Source organism: Pteropus alecto, unplaced genomic scaffold, assembly GCF_000325575.1.
Source record: "Pteropus alecto unplaced genomic scaffold, ASM32557v1 scaffold461, whole genome shotgun sequence".
Lineage (NCBI taxonomy): Eukaryota > Metazoa > Chordata > Mammalia > Chiroptera > Pteropodidae > Pteropus > Pteropus alecto.
Window position 1 is genome coordinate 1,880,194 of NW_006431079.1, and position 16,544 is coordinate 1,896,737.

Here is a 16,544-nt window from a genome sequence, read left to right on the forward strand (position 1 = left end):
CGTCCAGAGATTTGGTATCTTAGCTCCAGAAAGTTTCCTGTGATTGATCATTTCTTCTTTCAGTGCCACACTTTCTTCATCTTCAGATTGAGAGGGTTGGGCTGCCCTATAAAGACTGAAACTCCCAGGAAGGGATACTTAACTCTATGAGTGAATTTGCAAATTGCTTGTTGTCAAACTTAAACCGAAAAAGCGTCAACCATACATACCTCATGAAAGAATCCTCTCCATAACTTCCCTGAGAGCTCATCCCCCAGCTTGAATCACGTTCTGGTAAAGAGTAATCTTACTTCTTTGGGAGGCAGCCCATTCCACTGTTTAACAATCCTTTTGTTAGTTCTTCCATAATAAATTCTTCCTTATTATGCCAGAGTTGTCCTGTAACTTCCCCTGGTTTTGCTCTTTGGAACTACTCAGAAAAAATTTAAAATCTATCTTTCTATGATAGCCTTTCAGATTTTTAAGGGAGCTATCATGTTCCATTTTACTTTTTTAAATTAAGGTGAAATTTACATACAAAATTAACCATTTTAAAGTGTACAATTTAGTGGTATTTAGTGCATTCACGATGTTGTGCAACTATCACCTCTATCTAGTACCAAAACATTTTCATTACCCAAAAGAAAACCCCACATCCATTAAGCAGTCACTCCCATTTCCTCCTCCCCCAGCCCGGGTAACCACAAATTTGCATTCTGTCTCTGTGGATTTATCTATGTTAAAGAAAAAAGACCACAGGCCCAAAATGGGTCACTTGTGCTGAAAGCCCATGATATCTAACCTAGATTTAATATCTGATCTAATTGCAGTTTCAACCAATACCAAATTTTCTGATCAAACAAAGGTAAAGCAATCTGTCACACGGTCCCTCTTCATTGCTCTTAGAAGAGACAATCTGCATGATATAAATCCTTCCGGTTTTCTTTCCCAAAGAAAAGATGTCAGGGCCTAAGAATAATCCTTTTTTTTTTTTCTTTTGTTAACTCCCTTCTCTCAGCTTTCTTTCTATAAAAACTTTTCATTTTGTACAACCCCTCAGAGTACCCTTCTAGTTGCTAGCTGGGGTCCTACCCGATTCATGAATCCCTTAAAGCCAATCAGATCTTCAAATTTACTTGGTTGAATTTTGTTTTTTAAAACCTATTATGGATATTTAATATAAGTGCAATCAGACAATATGCAACCTTTGGTGTCTGGGTTCTTTCATTTGGTATAATATTTTCAAGGTTCATTCACATTGTAACATGTATCTATACTTCAATTTTATAGCTGAATAACATTCTATTGTATGTATATACCATATAAAGTCCAGTTTATCTATTTTTGTTTCCTGTGCTTTCGGTGTCATATCTAAAAGTCCATTGCCAAATCCAAGGTCATGAAAATTTATATCTATGTTTTCTTCTAAGAATTGCATAATTTAGCTCTTGTACTTAAGCCATTGATCCATTTTGAATTACTTTTTACACACGACATGAGGTAGAGGATCTCATTTTATTTTTTAAATGTGTTGTTTTTTATTTCATTCACAAGTGTTGGTTTAAATTACTTAAACTTTTTTAAAAATAAAAACTTAGCTGTTTGCAAGCCTTGAATCAAATGTCTTGTGCTTTCAGACCTATTCCACCTGTTAGGTCACGTAGGCTGCCATATCATTTGCAAGTGGGTGTTTAGTAGCACAAAGATTTTGACATATCCCAGGTATATGTATAAAGGCACATGTGTTTGTGTACACACATGAACATATTTAGCATACACTGGAGCTGTGCTTTGCTTCTCAGCCAATAGCTACCAGTCTGCTGAAACTGATAAGCCTTAACAAGGCAGCCTGATGATTACTGAGGTTGGCTGAAAGCCAGAATGAGATAACCACCATCACCTTTCACCAAAAAGTGAGGGAGTAAAGCAAGCCCAGATTTGTTTTATAGAAGGCTGGCAGGAGCAGGAAGGGAGAAAAAGACTATGCAACACAATGATGATGTGCATAGAGCAGATGCCTTTCTTTTATGCTTCAGAAGACAAAAAAAAAAAAAGCAGATTACTAGTAAGCAAGAATTATCAGCCCACTGCTCCTACACTTAGTTGGTTGTCATGGAGTGAGTGGTTTATCTGTACAGTCATTTCAAGTGCTTCCTGTGGTTAGCCACTACACTTCAGAGAGACTGTATAAGAGTGTGTCAACCAAAAGTTCACTGGTGGCCTGGGGCCTCTTCTCATGGTCTCTACCAATCAATAACAAAGACAACTAAGCAGCTGTGGTAGAAAATTCCCTGATCCATTTCCACATATCCATCCACTCAGCTGCCTAACTGAGATACTTAAAGTTTGTTACCCTCGACACCTGCCTCTCTCTCAGCCGTACATTTATCACTCAGTCCTATTGATCCTACACTTCTCTCCACTCTCACTGCTACCCCACTAGTCAGGGTCACTATCACTTCCCACCTTGACTATGGCAATAGCTTCCTAACTGGTTTCCCTGCTTCTTTCGGTGGTTCCAGAGTTTCCATATGGGTAAAACTTAAAGATGGTAAGTGAGTAGTGAACACTTTCTTCAAATTAAATGTGTATAGCAAACACGTTATTTCTTCCTTGGGTGTATGTTCGGGTGTGGGAAGGAGGCTTCAGAGATGGCTACTAGAAATTGTCCTGCAGTTACTATCATATGCATGATTTTATGAATAATTGAATCTTGACACTCATATGAAGCACCCTTGACATCAGCAGCTATAGTTAAATAGGTGCTGTGAGAGATTTCATGCTGCTTTTACTTAGATTGCATGTTTCTTTGGTGAGTAGGATTGGCTACATAATTTGTGAAGCCCAGTGCAAAATGAAAATGTAAGACCCACTGTTCAAAAATTATTAAGAATTTCAAAACAGTGACAAGCAGAGCATTAAACCGAGTGTAGGGCCCTGTGCGACTAAACAGGGTGTATGTCCATGAAGCCAGCTCTGTTGATGAAGTTTATGGTGTGGGGGGTGTGTGTGTGTGTGTGTGTGTGTGTGTGTGTGTGTGTGTGTGTGTGTTTGGGGGGGGATTCATAGAGATTATGGGAGAACTAGGCCTTCTCCGATTTCTCTAGGGCTCCACCACTGCACTACTTCCCTTTTTGCTCCTCCCTAATCCATTCGCCACACTCAATAATCAAAACAATCTTTTAAATAAATGTATATTAGGTCATATCTCTCCCCTCTTCAAACTTGTCAACAGTTCCCAACATCATCATGAATAAAGTGCAAAATCTTCATTATGTCCCATGGGGTCCTCTTTACTCTGATCCTGATGACCTATTTAATCTCATTTCGTGTCACTCTTCTTCACTTGATATATTCCAACCATACTGGCCTCCTTTTATTTTCTCAAATGTACCAACTTCTTTCTCATCTTTAAGATTTTGCACATGCCATTTCCTCCATTCAGAACATTAAATCCCCCTAGTCCTGCTTTTCTTTTGGAACACTTACCACACTTTAAAATCATGTATTTATTCCTATGAGGATTTGTTAATGTCTGGCTACTCACCATGCTGTAAGCTCTTGAGGACAAGAACGTTTGCATTGATGATCAGTGTATACCCAGTACTTAGCACAGAGCTAGGCATTGTAACACATGCTCAGTAAATATTTGTTTAAGGAACAAATGAATTTTCAAATCATGCAGACCTATATATAAGAATTGCCTCATTTCAACAGTTTCTAATCTCTAGGGTCCCCACCTGGAGCCAGGTAGCCATTCTTATTGGCTAAGGATGACCCTAAATGGTCTAATCATCTCTTTTATAATCCATTTATTAATACCATGCATTGAGCCATCAATAGGCAATTTATTTTGAAGTCATTTCATCTTGTTTTGTTATACCAGTTAGTAAAACAAGTTTCCATATGTTTATCATCTTCTCTGTATTCTTTTTCATTTGTCCTATGGTAACTTACATTCTTTAACCTTCAGGGAGGTTTGTCTTCTGGCTTTATAACATAAAAGGACTGATTGTGTCTGTCCATCTCTTTTGTGTAGGAGCACAAAAATGAGGCAGCAAAAGCATCACTTTTTTCTTATGCTGATGCTCTGGAAAATATACCCTAAAGAGAGATGTTAACCACTCTTTCTGCCTCCAGCACTCCAAAACAGTAATGCTATAGAAACAGTGCTTTTTGTTCTATGTCAGCATTCTTAAGTTGGTCAACCTACTGAAATTGTATGCCTATTTTATACTTAAATTGGTTTATGTACATGTGTATTTTTCCAGAAAGGACCTATTATATTTTATTAGCTCCCCCCTTCAAAAAAGTGCCCTGAGCTTTGTATCCTGCTTCACTTCTCATTGTAAGTGACCCAATCTGCAAAGCTGATTATGTCCTTTCTCTAAATCACTTTGTGTTATAACTCCAGGATGCTTCTTGAACCTCGTTGTCAAATGAACTTTGGTAAACAAGCCCATAGCTTAGCAGAGGCATTTGAACCATACGAATAATAAATGAGTTATAAATTTTCCCATTTGAAAAAAGAAGCACCTGAAATAATTATGCAGTGTGCTTGGTGACTCACTTTTAGTTATATTCTTATTAATGTCATTAAAATTATTTATTTTCTTATTACTTTTCTGCATGACCTGAGTGCGGTTACACTGGCTTTAGGGACTGTGTCTACAGAATTAGCTGAGAAACCACCACCACAAATTTTTAAAACTCCAAGAGTAAAGTTTGGATTTAGGGCCTAAAAATAATTCAGTTGGAATGTGAAGAAGAAAGTAAGACACCATGAAACAACAAGCCTTTAGCATATTTGCATGTTTGTATACATGCTGTCTGGATACACATATTTATTACGGTGCTTTGGGATTTATTTACAACCTGACTCTTTAAAAAATTCTTAGGGATAAAAAAAAGCGGATGCTCACTATTTAGAATTTTTCTTTCTTTTCTCTCTCTCTCTCTTTTTTTTTTTTTTTTTTTGCCAGTGAGATTTCAAAGATGTTTTCTTCCTTCACTTCCTTCCTTCCTTGTACTCAATGTGAATCTACAATCACTGCAACTTGGATGGATGAAACTGCACGTTAACAAATCACCAGAAGCAGAACTCCCACTGTGGTGTTTCCTTCTAGATCTGACCATTAAACCGAAAACGCATTCTAGTGATTTTTTTTCTTTTAACGATGATTAAGTAAGCAAACTCGTGGTTCCACAGGAAAGAACAGATGCCAGTGTTTGGCAAATTTTATATCTTTTTTCTATTTCAACCCCACGATGCTTTTGGGAACATGCTGGCACACGCGCGCGCTCGTTCTCTCTCTCTCTCTCTCTCTCTCTCTCTCTCTCTCTCTCTCTCTCTCTCTCTCTCATTTCAACTTGTAATCTTTTTTCCTGATACCTACACATGATGAATTAGGGAAAATAGGACTTACTGTAAATAGGCTTTTAGCAATGTGGTTGTGAGTCATTTGGGAAGGGAAAGAATTTTTATAGTCCAATGATGAGATTTCAGTTTTCTAGGGAGCTTATGCTTCTGGACTGTGCACCTCACTCGGGTTCCCTTGGCATCCTGGACCCAACCCCCCCCCCCCCCCCCCCCCCCCCCCCCCCCCTCTCGAAGATAGGAATGTGTGCTGGCAAAATCCCGAGCTGCCAATCTAGAACTTTAAAGAAAGATTTGGCGGGGTTCTCAAACGTCAGATCTCTACATGCCAGAGCTACAAGGCACACCTGGGCTTATTAGGAGCGTGCCAAGGCTCGCGGGTGGGAATCCCTGTCACCGCGGCTACTTTGCTGGCGTAGGCACTGGAGCCGGGCGGAGCACAGCCGAGTTTCCACTCCTGGGTTTGCTTCGCATCTAGAACTTTAAAGAAAGATTTGGCGGGGTTCTCAAACGTCAGATCTCTACATGCCAGAGCTACAAGGCACACCTGGGCTTATTAGGAGCGTGCCAAGGCTCGCGGGTGGGAATCCCTGTCACCGCGGCTACTTTGCTGGCGTAGGCACTGGAGCCGGGCGGAGCACAGCCGAGTTTCCACTCCTGGGTTTGCTTCGCTTGTTGAAGCTGCCGGAAGTTCAGAGCGAAGTCTGCACCAAGAGCACACTTCGCGATCCTGCAGTGGGAGCGAGAGCTCAGTTTCCCTTCCAGGGGATCAGGGACTTGCCTAAAGGATACAGAGAAGAGGCAACGAGGTCCAGCCGCAGAGTTCTCTGCAGACCGAACCCCCTAGGCTTGGTAGGAACTGGAAGAAGCGAGTCCAGACCACGGGACCGCCCCTAGTTGTGGGCCGGCGCCCAGCTGTCCTTGACCTCCCCAGCAGTCCGAAGCTTGCGCCGGGGAAATGAAAGTAAAACCTGTCTTGGCGCAGCCCCAGCTGGAAGCTGGCGACAAGTAGGTCTCGTCCTTAGACAAGACAGACAGCCTGTCCTGAAAGAAGGTCTGTGCAAAGAGCCCGACTCGCAGGGGACGAACTGAAAAGAAAAGATGGGAAAAGGGAAACAAGCGAGAAAAACAAAATAGTTGGGGTGGGGAGGATCCTGGAAACAGCAGACACGCAGTAATACCTCCTGTCTGCGGTGTGGACAGACAAACCGCCTGACGGGGTCTGCTGCGGTGACTGCCCTGCAGCCAGTCAGGCGGCCCGAACCCAGCCAGTACGCTGCGCTGCATCCCTCTGACCCTCGGCGTCCCGAACCCTTATTAGAGTCAAAGCCAGGAATTCGTTCCCTGCCCTCGTATGGAACTCAGGTCCGCTCAGGTGACTCCCGCTGGGAAGAGTCCTTAAAATAGGTAACTTTGGCGCGCCCTTTCCTTCCTCAGGTGCAATGTCCATAGTTCAGTCCTGAGAGTGAAAATGCGGCTGAGCCAACCCAGATCAGGCAAGGTCCGCGCGATCCAGCTCCCAGCCGCCTTAGCACTGTATGGCTGAACCAGTATCGCAGAGCAGGTAGGAAGCTTAGAGATTTGCTAGTGGCTCGTTATAGATGAAGAAACTAGAGGAAGGACTTGACTTGTCCACGTTCACACAGCAAATTGCCATAGGTGAGTGCCAGTGGTACCGCGCCCTCGGCCTCCCAGTCTAGACACCTGGCTTCAAGACCTGGGATTGGGGTAGTGGGTGATAGGACACCAGAGGCCCGCATACAAGAAGTAGGGAACCCTTCGGGGCTGAGTTCTCTCCTCGGTTTGGCCCCCAGAAGACAAGTAAGAAAGAAAGTGGAGTCAAGAAGCAGTGATGGAAAAGCACAAAAGAGTGACAAACGTGCTTGGGGGTGATTCATCACGAACAGGCATAAATCCTTGGGCGGGGGCTGGGACTCTTCTCTCCCCCTTGACGAGATGATGACCCCAGCTTAGAAAAATCCACGCCACGCCGCAGTCTGCCGTGCTTGTTTGCGGGGGCCGGGTGAGGACTCTACTGCTTACTACTACCTTTGTTGTGACTTTGGACAAACACATTCTCTCTCTGAACTTCAATTTTCCACTTAGTGAAAGGAGAAAAGTAATGTTACCTTCTTTGCCTAACTCAAGGGTAGGTGCGAGGATCAAAGGAGATCAGTACTTGGCTGTGCTTTGTAAACTGTAGAGATTAACATACGTGAAGCATTAGTGTATTCCCTGGCAGTAAATCCTCACGTTTACAATGGATGAGTGAAGGCTTCGAGGGCAGCCAGGCAAACTCTCAGGTTGTAACCTTATAAGGCATAATTAGATTGCAAGGAAGTGGGGGTAACTAAACGGTATCGTTCTTCCTTATTTTGGTTATTCCTATATTTCCAAATAGACATGTAAAATCTGGAACTTTAGATAAATCCCCCTTCCAAATCCCAATTCTCAATCAAATCAGCCTTTCCGAGCCTTGCCCCTATTGTGAAATCTTACTAGCCCATTCCAGAACCCCGGAGTCTCCACCGCTCTTAGGGGCGGGGTGAATGGGTACTGGCAAGCCCAGCTCCTCTAGGCTTGTGCTTTATGCCCTATCCCTGAGGCTCCGAGGGAGTTGGGGTCTCTGCCAGGTCAGGCGCAGAGCCGGCAGGGGGCGCGGTAAATTCGAGGTCACAGCTCCCGAGGGCCGGGACATGGGCCATCCGCGTGGTGCCCCCGCTGGCTCTTGCAGTTCCATACCAGGAGGCCTCGCACTCTGAGCTGCATAGATCCTGAGTAAGGACCCCAAGAGGTTGCACCAGCCCTGTCTCGCCCGGGCTTACAGTCTGAACCCTGTGCCCAAAGTCAGAGTTGTGGCAGTTCCTATCTCCTGGAGCTTATCTCCAAGTCCTCTGGGCATAAGGGACACCCCACCTCCCAAATCCCACACCCCGCACTCACAGGCAAGCAATGTGTGCGCCAAAGTGCAGGAGCGCGCGCGCGGGAGGGAAGAAAGGGAGGGCGTGAGGGCAGCCCAGGCCCCGCCCCTCCCCCCTGTACTACTATAAAGCTGAGGAACCAGCGCCTTCCACTCGGTGGTTTCTTGGTGACTCTGGGCGGAACAGCTCCAGCCTTGCCATCTCTGGTTTCTCACCGCAGCTTGGACATTGGGTTTTTACCACTGCCAGAGCGACATCTCGAACTTCCTCCTCACATATCTTGGCAGATCACCCCCTCAGCAGGTAGGTGCGGCAGGCGGGGCGGGTAGAGGGGGGGGACCTTGGCTGGGCACTGGGAGCCCTGAGTGAGGGACCCCTTACCGGGTGCGTCCCACATCCTGGGCCCAGCTCGTACACACTACTGGAACTCCAGAGACCCAGTCCCCTCTGCTCCATCAGCCAAATTTCGAGAAATTAATTAGGGGGAACCTCTGGGAGCCTGGCACTAGGCAGCCGCCTCCCCTGAGGGGCCTGTCACCCTCCCGGCGGGTGCAAATGCCGCTGGCGTCTCTCTGCGCCCCAGGGAGATAAGCGTCTGAACGAGGCAGAGCCTGGGCTGAGCTTGCCTGCGCTGGGGCCCCTGCCCGCCCTCTGCGCCCCTCCCGGGCGGCGCGACACGCCCGGGTGCTCACGTTCGCTCCTCTCTCTCCCTCCCCAGGGTCTGCGCATCGCCGCCGGAATGAAGCTGGTTCCAGTCGCCCTCCTGTGTTTGGGCTCGCTCGCCTTCCTAGGCGCGGACAGCGCACGGCTCGACGTGGCGTCAGAGTTCAGAAAGAAGTGAGTCGCAGGCAGTGCCTTCCCCACTTCTTGTACCTGGAAGACAAGGAAATTGGTCGTTGGTCCCGAGGGATTAGAAGTGAACGCGAGTAGGGACGGGCCGGGAACTCTCCTGGACGTGTGCGAATCGAGTCTATTTGTTTTTTCTAGATGGAATAAATGGGCGCTAAGTCGTGGGAAGAGGGAACTTCGGATGCCCAGCAGCTACCCCACCGGGCTCGCCGACGTGAAGTCCGAGCCTGTCCAGACTCTCATTCAGCCCCAGGATGTAAAGGGAGCCTCTCGCAGCACCCAGGCCAGGTAACTATGCCCGGTGCCGTCGCGGGGTTGGCGAGGGGTGCTCTCTTCCACTACCCTGGCCCTGGGAATCGTCAGGGCTGTGTGGCAGTTCAGAAGACGGTAGCAGTTTCCAGGCCCCTCTGGTTCTCGAATGCTCCGGTTCCTGGAGGCTGAGACCCTGCTTAATAGGGGTCTCATGTTGCCTTCCTTCCCTTCTCCAGCAGTCCGGACGCCGCCCGCATCCGAGTTAAGCGCTACCGCCAGAGCATGAACAACTTCCAGGGCTTGCGGAGCTTTGGCTGTCGCTTCGGGACGTGCACGGTGCAGAAGCTGGCGCACCAGATCTACCAGTTCACAGACAAGGACAAGGACGGCGTCGCCCCCAGGAGTAAGATCAGCCCTCAGGGCTACGGCCGCCGGCGCCGGCGCTCCCTGCCCGAGGCGGGCCGGGGCCGGACTCTGCTGTCCCCGGAGCCACAGGCACACGGGGCTCCAGCTTCTGGAGCGCATCAAGTGATCGCTACCCTCCGTAGGATTTAGGCCGCTGTGGCAGCAGCGATCAGTTGCGCATGCGACCGGATGCCCCCCTATCCCTCGCCAGAGCGGAGGGCTTCCCGGAGCCGAGCCTCTCAGCTGATGAGGACGGGCTGAGACAGCCCTGCAGAGAGCGGGAGTTCGGAAGGCACAGTACGGCGGCGAGCCCTGGCTTTGCAGGGGTCCCTCCTTCTCAGAGCCAGTGTTCGTTTTCCTCTAACCCGACCAGGGTGTCCCGGGGGGCGGGAGGTGGGGGGGAGGCAGAGGAATCCGAGGGAGTGTCTGCCAGGCTCACGGAGAAACCAAGAATCAAATGCTTAGACCCCGGGGGCAAAGGTCTGAGCCATTGTCCTTACAGCCCACAAACTGATTTCTCATGGGGTGTCACCCCGCCGGGGCGCAAGCCCCACTATTACTTGAACTTTCCAAAACGTAGAGAGAAAAAGTGCAATGCGTGTTGTATATACAGAGGTAATTATCAATATTTAAGTTTGTTGCTGTCAAGATTTTTTTGTAACTTCAAATATAGAGATATTTTTGTACGTTATATATTGTATTAAGGGCATTTTAAAGCAATTGTATTGTCCCTTTCCTCAGTATTTTAATACATGAATGTCTCAGCGAGGTGTAACATTGCTGCGGGGAATGTGTGAGAGTGTGCGTGAAAAAGAGACTGATTACCTCTTTTGGAAGAAGGAAACGTCGTGTCTCTGTATAATCTATTTACATAAAATGGGTGATATGCGAAATAGCAAACCAATAAACTGTCTCGATGCTGATTCATTCTCGGGTCACGCGTCTTGGGAGGGAGGGTGCCCCTGGTCTTGGGCTATCCCGGAGCCTTATGTCACGCCTCCTGGCGTGGGAAGGTGGGATGGCAGCTCCGGCGAGTGCTGGCCCCTCTCTGCTCCTGCAGAGCTGTTAGGAGCTCTGCTCTCCCTGCGGGGCGTGTGGAGGTTCGCGGAGATGCCAGAGGTCACATCCCCGCGTGGGTGCCGGGCCGGGGGGAGTAGGGTGATTCCTAGCGCGGAGGCAAGCCTGAACTCTCTGGGTTGCTCAAGAGTCCCATATCTTGAATTGCTCACGGAACCCTGCGCGAAAGCGCGCCTCGGAGAGTTGGGGTGGTCTGCGAGGCCTTCTAAGTGAAGCGTCCTCCCCCGGCTGCCGCGGCGTTTAAGTTAGAAGCTACTCCAATAAAACGTTTGGACTCCTGCGGGAAACCCGCAGCAGGGAGAGAAATCTAAGTCGTCTCCAGGACGGTGCCCCAGAGAGCCCGCGGCGTCATGAGTGAGCCTGCGGCGCCCCCAGCCGGCCGCCTGGGGCAGACCCGCGAGCCGTCAGGCAGTACGTGCGGTTTAATAAGTTCTCCTACGTGGGAGTCAGCACACAGCTTTAATGAAAGAGGAAAGGAAAAAAAAACATTTTGCAGATGCCAACCAGGTCTGGCCCTCCAGACCTGCACGGCGGCTCCCTGTTTTGGGACCGTGACTCAGAGCCCACATGCTGCGCAGTGTGCAGCTGCTGGCCCAAGGCATGCGCGAGGACGTGCCGCCGGAACCGTGCGCCTCGGACGGCCTGAAACCTCCATTGTTCCGCCTCCCCTTGCTGCTCCCCTCTTCCTTCCTCCTGCACAAGCCTTTTTCATTTTTTTCCCTCCACTTCTCCAGGTTTCCTTTCTCTCCCTCCTTCCTTCCTCCTTCTTGCTTTCTTTATGTCTTATCATCTTAGAAGGTTGACCCCAGTTCTGACGTCGGAAGCTGACGCTAAGGCCCATTGAGTGACCAAAAGGTCCGGGGACATTTGGGAACAGGACAGAAGGGAAGTATAAAGGGAGAGACTCCTGATTTTGATTTCCCTGCCCCATTTGTCTCATCAAATATCCTGAAGACCCAGGGTGGAGACCAATTGCTTGTCCTTTCCAGAAAGTTTCCCTGGCCTTTCCACTTCAACACGTGGCTGAAATGCTGGTGCTTACGGGTGATCTCAGAAACTTTACTGGTGAAGAAAATCTGTCGATGAGTTTGAAGAATAGAAATTTTTCCTGGCAACATACCTTCTCTGGTCTTTTGCATCAATTGCATGTCACAAGGCCCCTTCTGAGGATCTATGATAATTTTTTTCAGAAAAAGCTTGCATATACATGGAAAGAGATAGTTCCTAAGTCTGGGATACAGAGACAACCTGCTTCTCAAAGAGTTTCAATTAGAAGAAAGGAGACCCCAGCATATGGAATTTCCTTAAGACCAGACAAGGCCTCTATTTTGGGCACCTGGCTGTTGACAGTGTCAATCTCCATGCGGTTCATTGTCTTATTTTCTCTTAACAATTTTGTGAGGTTCGTCAGAATTGAGGGGGTTACAAATGCAGCAATAGACCATCCTTGTCCTCAAGGGCTTTTTAATAAATATTCACTTAGAGGGAACTCTGTACTAGGCATTGCAAAAGGTACAGGGCATGTATGAATGAAAGAGTGACTAAAAATTACAGTCATGGAATTTCTGTGCCAGTGAGTGGTTCTGGGTGGTCTGAAGGTGCTACAGAAACTGTAGAGAGTAGCAGACACTTCAGCCTCAAGGACAGTGGCTGGGGATTAAATACTCACCCTTTTTCTTGAGCCAAGGTTTGTCCCATAGCCACAGAGCCCTTTAGCCAAACCTCACTCTGGCAGAGCTTCAGCCCAGCCGACAAGGCTGCCAACGCAGGTTGGGCACTAGCTTAGGGCTGTTCTGAGCAGGGAACAGGCATCTAACCTTCCGCCCAGGGAGTCTTATGACTCCCTTCAGGGAATTCAAGGCAAGTGAAGGAGATGGTTCAGCTCTGAGATGAAAGAGGCAGCTACTTAGCTGGAGTCCTTTCCAACTGAAAATCCTGTCATTGGAAACATGTCTGAAGAGACAGAGACCCTCTTAAGACCAGTCTGGTACAAGTTCAGGATTGACTGAGGTTCACCTCTGAAGGGGACCTATTCTGTGAGTCTTTCGACTTACCTTCTGGATTTTTTTCATAAGATGTTGAATCCTGTCAGGATAGGGACTCCTGACACCAAGAACATATCATTTATCAACAGTGATGAGTCATTTGTGAGCTGATTTGACCTGTCCTCGGCTGAAGAATAGTCACAAGTTTTATCTTTAGCTACTGTTTCTGGCTGTGGGAATGGTACCATCCTCTTGTAATCAAACACGGGGTACCAGGCGATTTCTTGAAAAGCCAACACCTTGGCTGAATGGCTACGGGTAGAAGGGAGTAATGGAAACTGCTGCTTTTTTTAGCACCTGCTTTGTATCAGACATTCTCCTAGCCACTTTATACACCTTATCTCATTTAATTCTTTCAGCAGCCTTGTGAAGTAGGTGTTATCTCTGGTTGTAGATAAGGTAACTGAACCTCAGAGACATAGAGTAACTTAGCCAAGGGCACACAGTGAGTAATAAGTGCTGGAGTCTGGATTTGCACCCAAGTGCTACAAGCTATTTTGATGCTATGAAGACAAAGAGAGTAAAGTGGAATAATTTTAACATTTGAATTCTCAAACCAGATGTCCCCAAATGTCCTCTAATATGAGGATGGCTTGGTTAGGCGATTAACACCTGTGGTTCTGAAAGATTTACATGAGGCTGGTAGGACGGGGAAGGAGAACTTTAGTGGTATGCCTGGCGAGGGCAAAATAAATAAAGGAAGAGAATTTTAAAATTCTTGGTCCTGGTTTGAAGCAGGGACTATAAATCACAAATAGTTCTCCTCACCACTTACCTCCCAGCTAAGCCACTGACCTTTTTGGCTTTCATTGCCAAATATAGTTAAAACATACACTGAAGGCCTCAAGAGCTAGCTTCTAAGAGAAAGGCTTTCTGAGCTATTCCTGGCCAAACACAGTCCCCCAGTGTAGGTCTTGAGTCTCCTGGAAGAACACCCATGTCTACAAAGCTACAAATAGAGTTTCCACTCTTGAGGTGGAACCTTTTGTCTTTGGCAACTGCTGCCCAAGGCAGCTTTGCAGAGGTTGTCGTGAGCAGACTGTGAGAGAAAGTTATGAGTACTGCCTTTCCTTCAGCCAAGAAGGAGAGGACCTTGTTATCCTGGGTCCCACAGAGCTTTCTGCCAGAGCTGAATTGGAGGCTTGGTGCTCATTTACATGGGAAGACGGGTGAGGCTAGATAGCTATCTGGTGGTCCCACTGGTCTTGTTCCAGAGCTATTTTGGAACATTCTGGAAAAACAATAAAATAACTGTAACCACACAGGCAGCTGAATTTAGTTGATAATAACCTACATTTATCTAACAGCAGGAAAGTAGTTCTGAATATTAAAATTTTTAAAACATAAAACATGCATATTACTTATTACACAATATTTATTCAGTGTATAAAAAAAAGAAAGGATTCACCTTTCATACCACTTCCAGAGATAACTACTATTAATATTTTAGCAGACACTCTTTTATACATTTACATATAATACATATACATATACATATACTTTTAAATATTGAACTTAAATGCAGAGAACTAAATTACGTACTCCTCAGTTTAAGGCAAATTGTCATTACTAGTCTATGTAAGACTTCTATCTTTTTAAAATTATTTTTTCTTCTTTAATTCTTCATAGGAACCCTTTTGAACATGTTTGATGTCTATACTTATTATATGTATATAACCTTGTAAAATCTGTTGTGCTGTTTTGTGACTATCTTTTTAACATATGAATATATTGAGTTAAAATTTTCCCTACTTTTCTCACTGAACAATTAAAAAAACAATGATCTAAGTAGATTGTTTCTTTCTTTCCTTCTTTCTTTCTTTTTTTTTTTAACACCTACAGCACCTGGTTTTCCTAGGTGGTCTCCCATCCAAGTACTAACCAGGCCCAACTCTGCTTAGCTTCCAAGATCAGATGGAATCAGGCACGTTCAGGGTGGCATGGCTGTAGACAGATTTTTTCTTCTTACTGCTGCATATTACTCTATAATATGCATCTTCCACATTTTACTTTTCTTATTTCTTAATGAGGGACACTTGGGTTGCCTCCATCACCACCGCTACCCTGCCCCCACCACAAATAAGATAAGCATCCTGTTTCATGACCTTTTACCTATCAGAATGAGAATTTCTTGGGGTTATATATCCAGAAATGACATTGCTTAGTCAAAAAGCTTCTACATACTGACTATGCTAAATTCTGTGAGATTGCTTTCCAGAATACCTGTACCAGTTTGCATTCCCACTAGCTGTTCCTGAGAGTTCCCACCTCCCCATGTCCTTGCCAGCCACCTCATGGATCCACTTTTCTGATGTTTGCCATCCTGATGGGTGTAAGTAATATGTCACTATTGTTTTAATTTTCATTATCGATTACTAGTGAATTGTAGCACATTTTCATTTATTGGGCATTTGAATTTTCCCTAATAGGCCACACAATTTTTAAAAAGTGGAATCATATTGTTCTGTAACCTGCTTTTTTTCACTCATCAGTATATTTGGGGCATCTTTCCATGTCAGCAAATATATCTATACAACATCATTCTTATTGCCTGCATAGTATTTCAATCATAAGACATAATATGTTTAACCACTCCTCTGCTATTGAGCATTAAGGATTTCCCTCTTACATTTTTACCATGAAAAATACCCCACTAAACATTTTTGTGCATGCATCTTAGGATAACTTAATGAATTGTTTTAAAGATAAATTCTTAGAAGTAAAATTATTGGGTCAATGGTATATACTTTTTTGTTATTGTTAAATCATTTGATACATACTGTCAAATTGCCCTCTGGAATGATCAATTTTTACTTCTATGAACAGAATATAAATGTTAATTTTCTATATTCTTAGCAATGCTGACCATTATCCTTTTCGAATACTGTTTCATTTAATAGGTAAACATGTTATTTATTACTTTTTAGAAAGTTTCATTCTTTTCCTATATCATCGAGACTTCATTTTATATCTTAATAATTCTAAACATATTTAGCTTATAATTTCATTCTAGTAACTCTATTATCTTTATCAGCTGACTCATCATGATTTATTTCCTCCTATTTTCTATAATTTTGGGTTCTGAGCTCATCTTATTAGAGCTTAATCTATGGTGATTCTGTATGGCCTGGGTTGAGGTGAATCCCTCCAGAGGTTTGTGTTTGCTTCTTAATACCAGCCTGGTACCATTTTGAATATGAATTTTGTGATTTGGATCCTAAACTATGCACATGTGCATCTGTGCTGGAGATGTGGGGTGTAGCCTTTCTAGCATCTTGGATTGACTTGTGTGTCTCAGTTTCTACTTTCTGTAATTCCTTTTCTTCTGTCCCTTAGCAAGTCTCTTTGTTATCAAGGAGAGGAACTCCCTCACCAAAGCCTCGTTTACTACTTTTTTTCTCAAGCCTTCTATTCTGGTTTTTAGTGATCTTGGTTTGGTCTCCTGTGGCTTTCCTGTATTTTCATGGCAGTTCAGTTAATGCATTGAAAAGGATGTTAAGTATATTTTACTTAGCATTTCTAGATGGTTAATAGTAGCAGAAATTTCAGCTTATCTAGTCTGCATATCACTAGAAATAGGAGTCATCATTAATTATTCTCATTATTACTTTAACTTACCGTATTTCTTTGGTTAATTGT

General features: G+C 45.3%; 1 protein-coding gene and 1 pseudogene across 2 annotated transcripts; one reads left to right on the top strand and one right to left on the bottom strand.

Moving 5' to 3' along the window:
* Positions 1-8,411: 8,411 nt before the first annotated feature.
* ADM (adrenomedullin) lies at positions 8,412-10,710 on the top strand. Of its 2 annotated transcripts, none has more exons than XM_015596432.2 (4): positions 8,412-8,580; positions 8,996-9,114; positions 9,265-9,414; positions 9,618-10,710. In XM_015596432.2, exons 2-4 carry the CDS (start codon positions 9,017-9,019, stop codon positions 9,931-9,933), a joined length of 564 nt encoding a protein of 187 aa, XP_015451918.1. In that variant the 5' UTR covers positions 8,412-8,580; positions 8,996-9,016; the 3' UTR covers positions 9,934-10,710. The 2 variants fall into 2 exon arrangements, with proteins under 2 accessions (XP_015451918.1, XP_006905691.1); XM_006905629.3 differs by having other exon boundaries at positions 8,413-8,580; positions 9,615-10,710.
* A 4,028-nt stretch (positions 10,711-14,738) lies between these two features.
* Positions 14,739-14,857, bottom strand: LOC112469567 (annotated as a pseudogene).
* Positions 14,858-16,544: the final 1,687 nt, after the last annotated feature.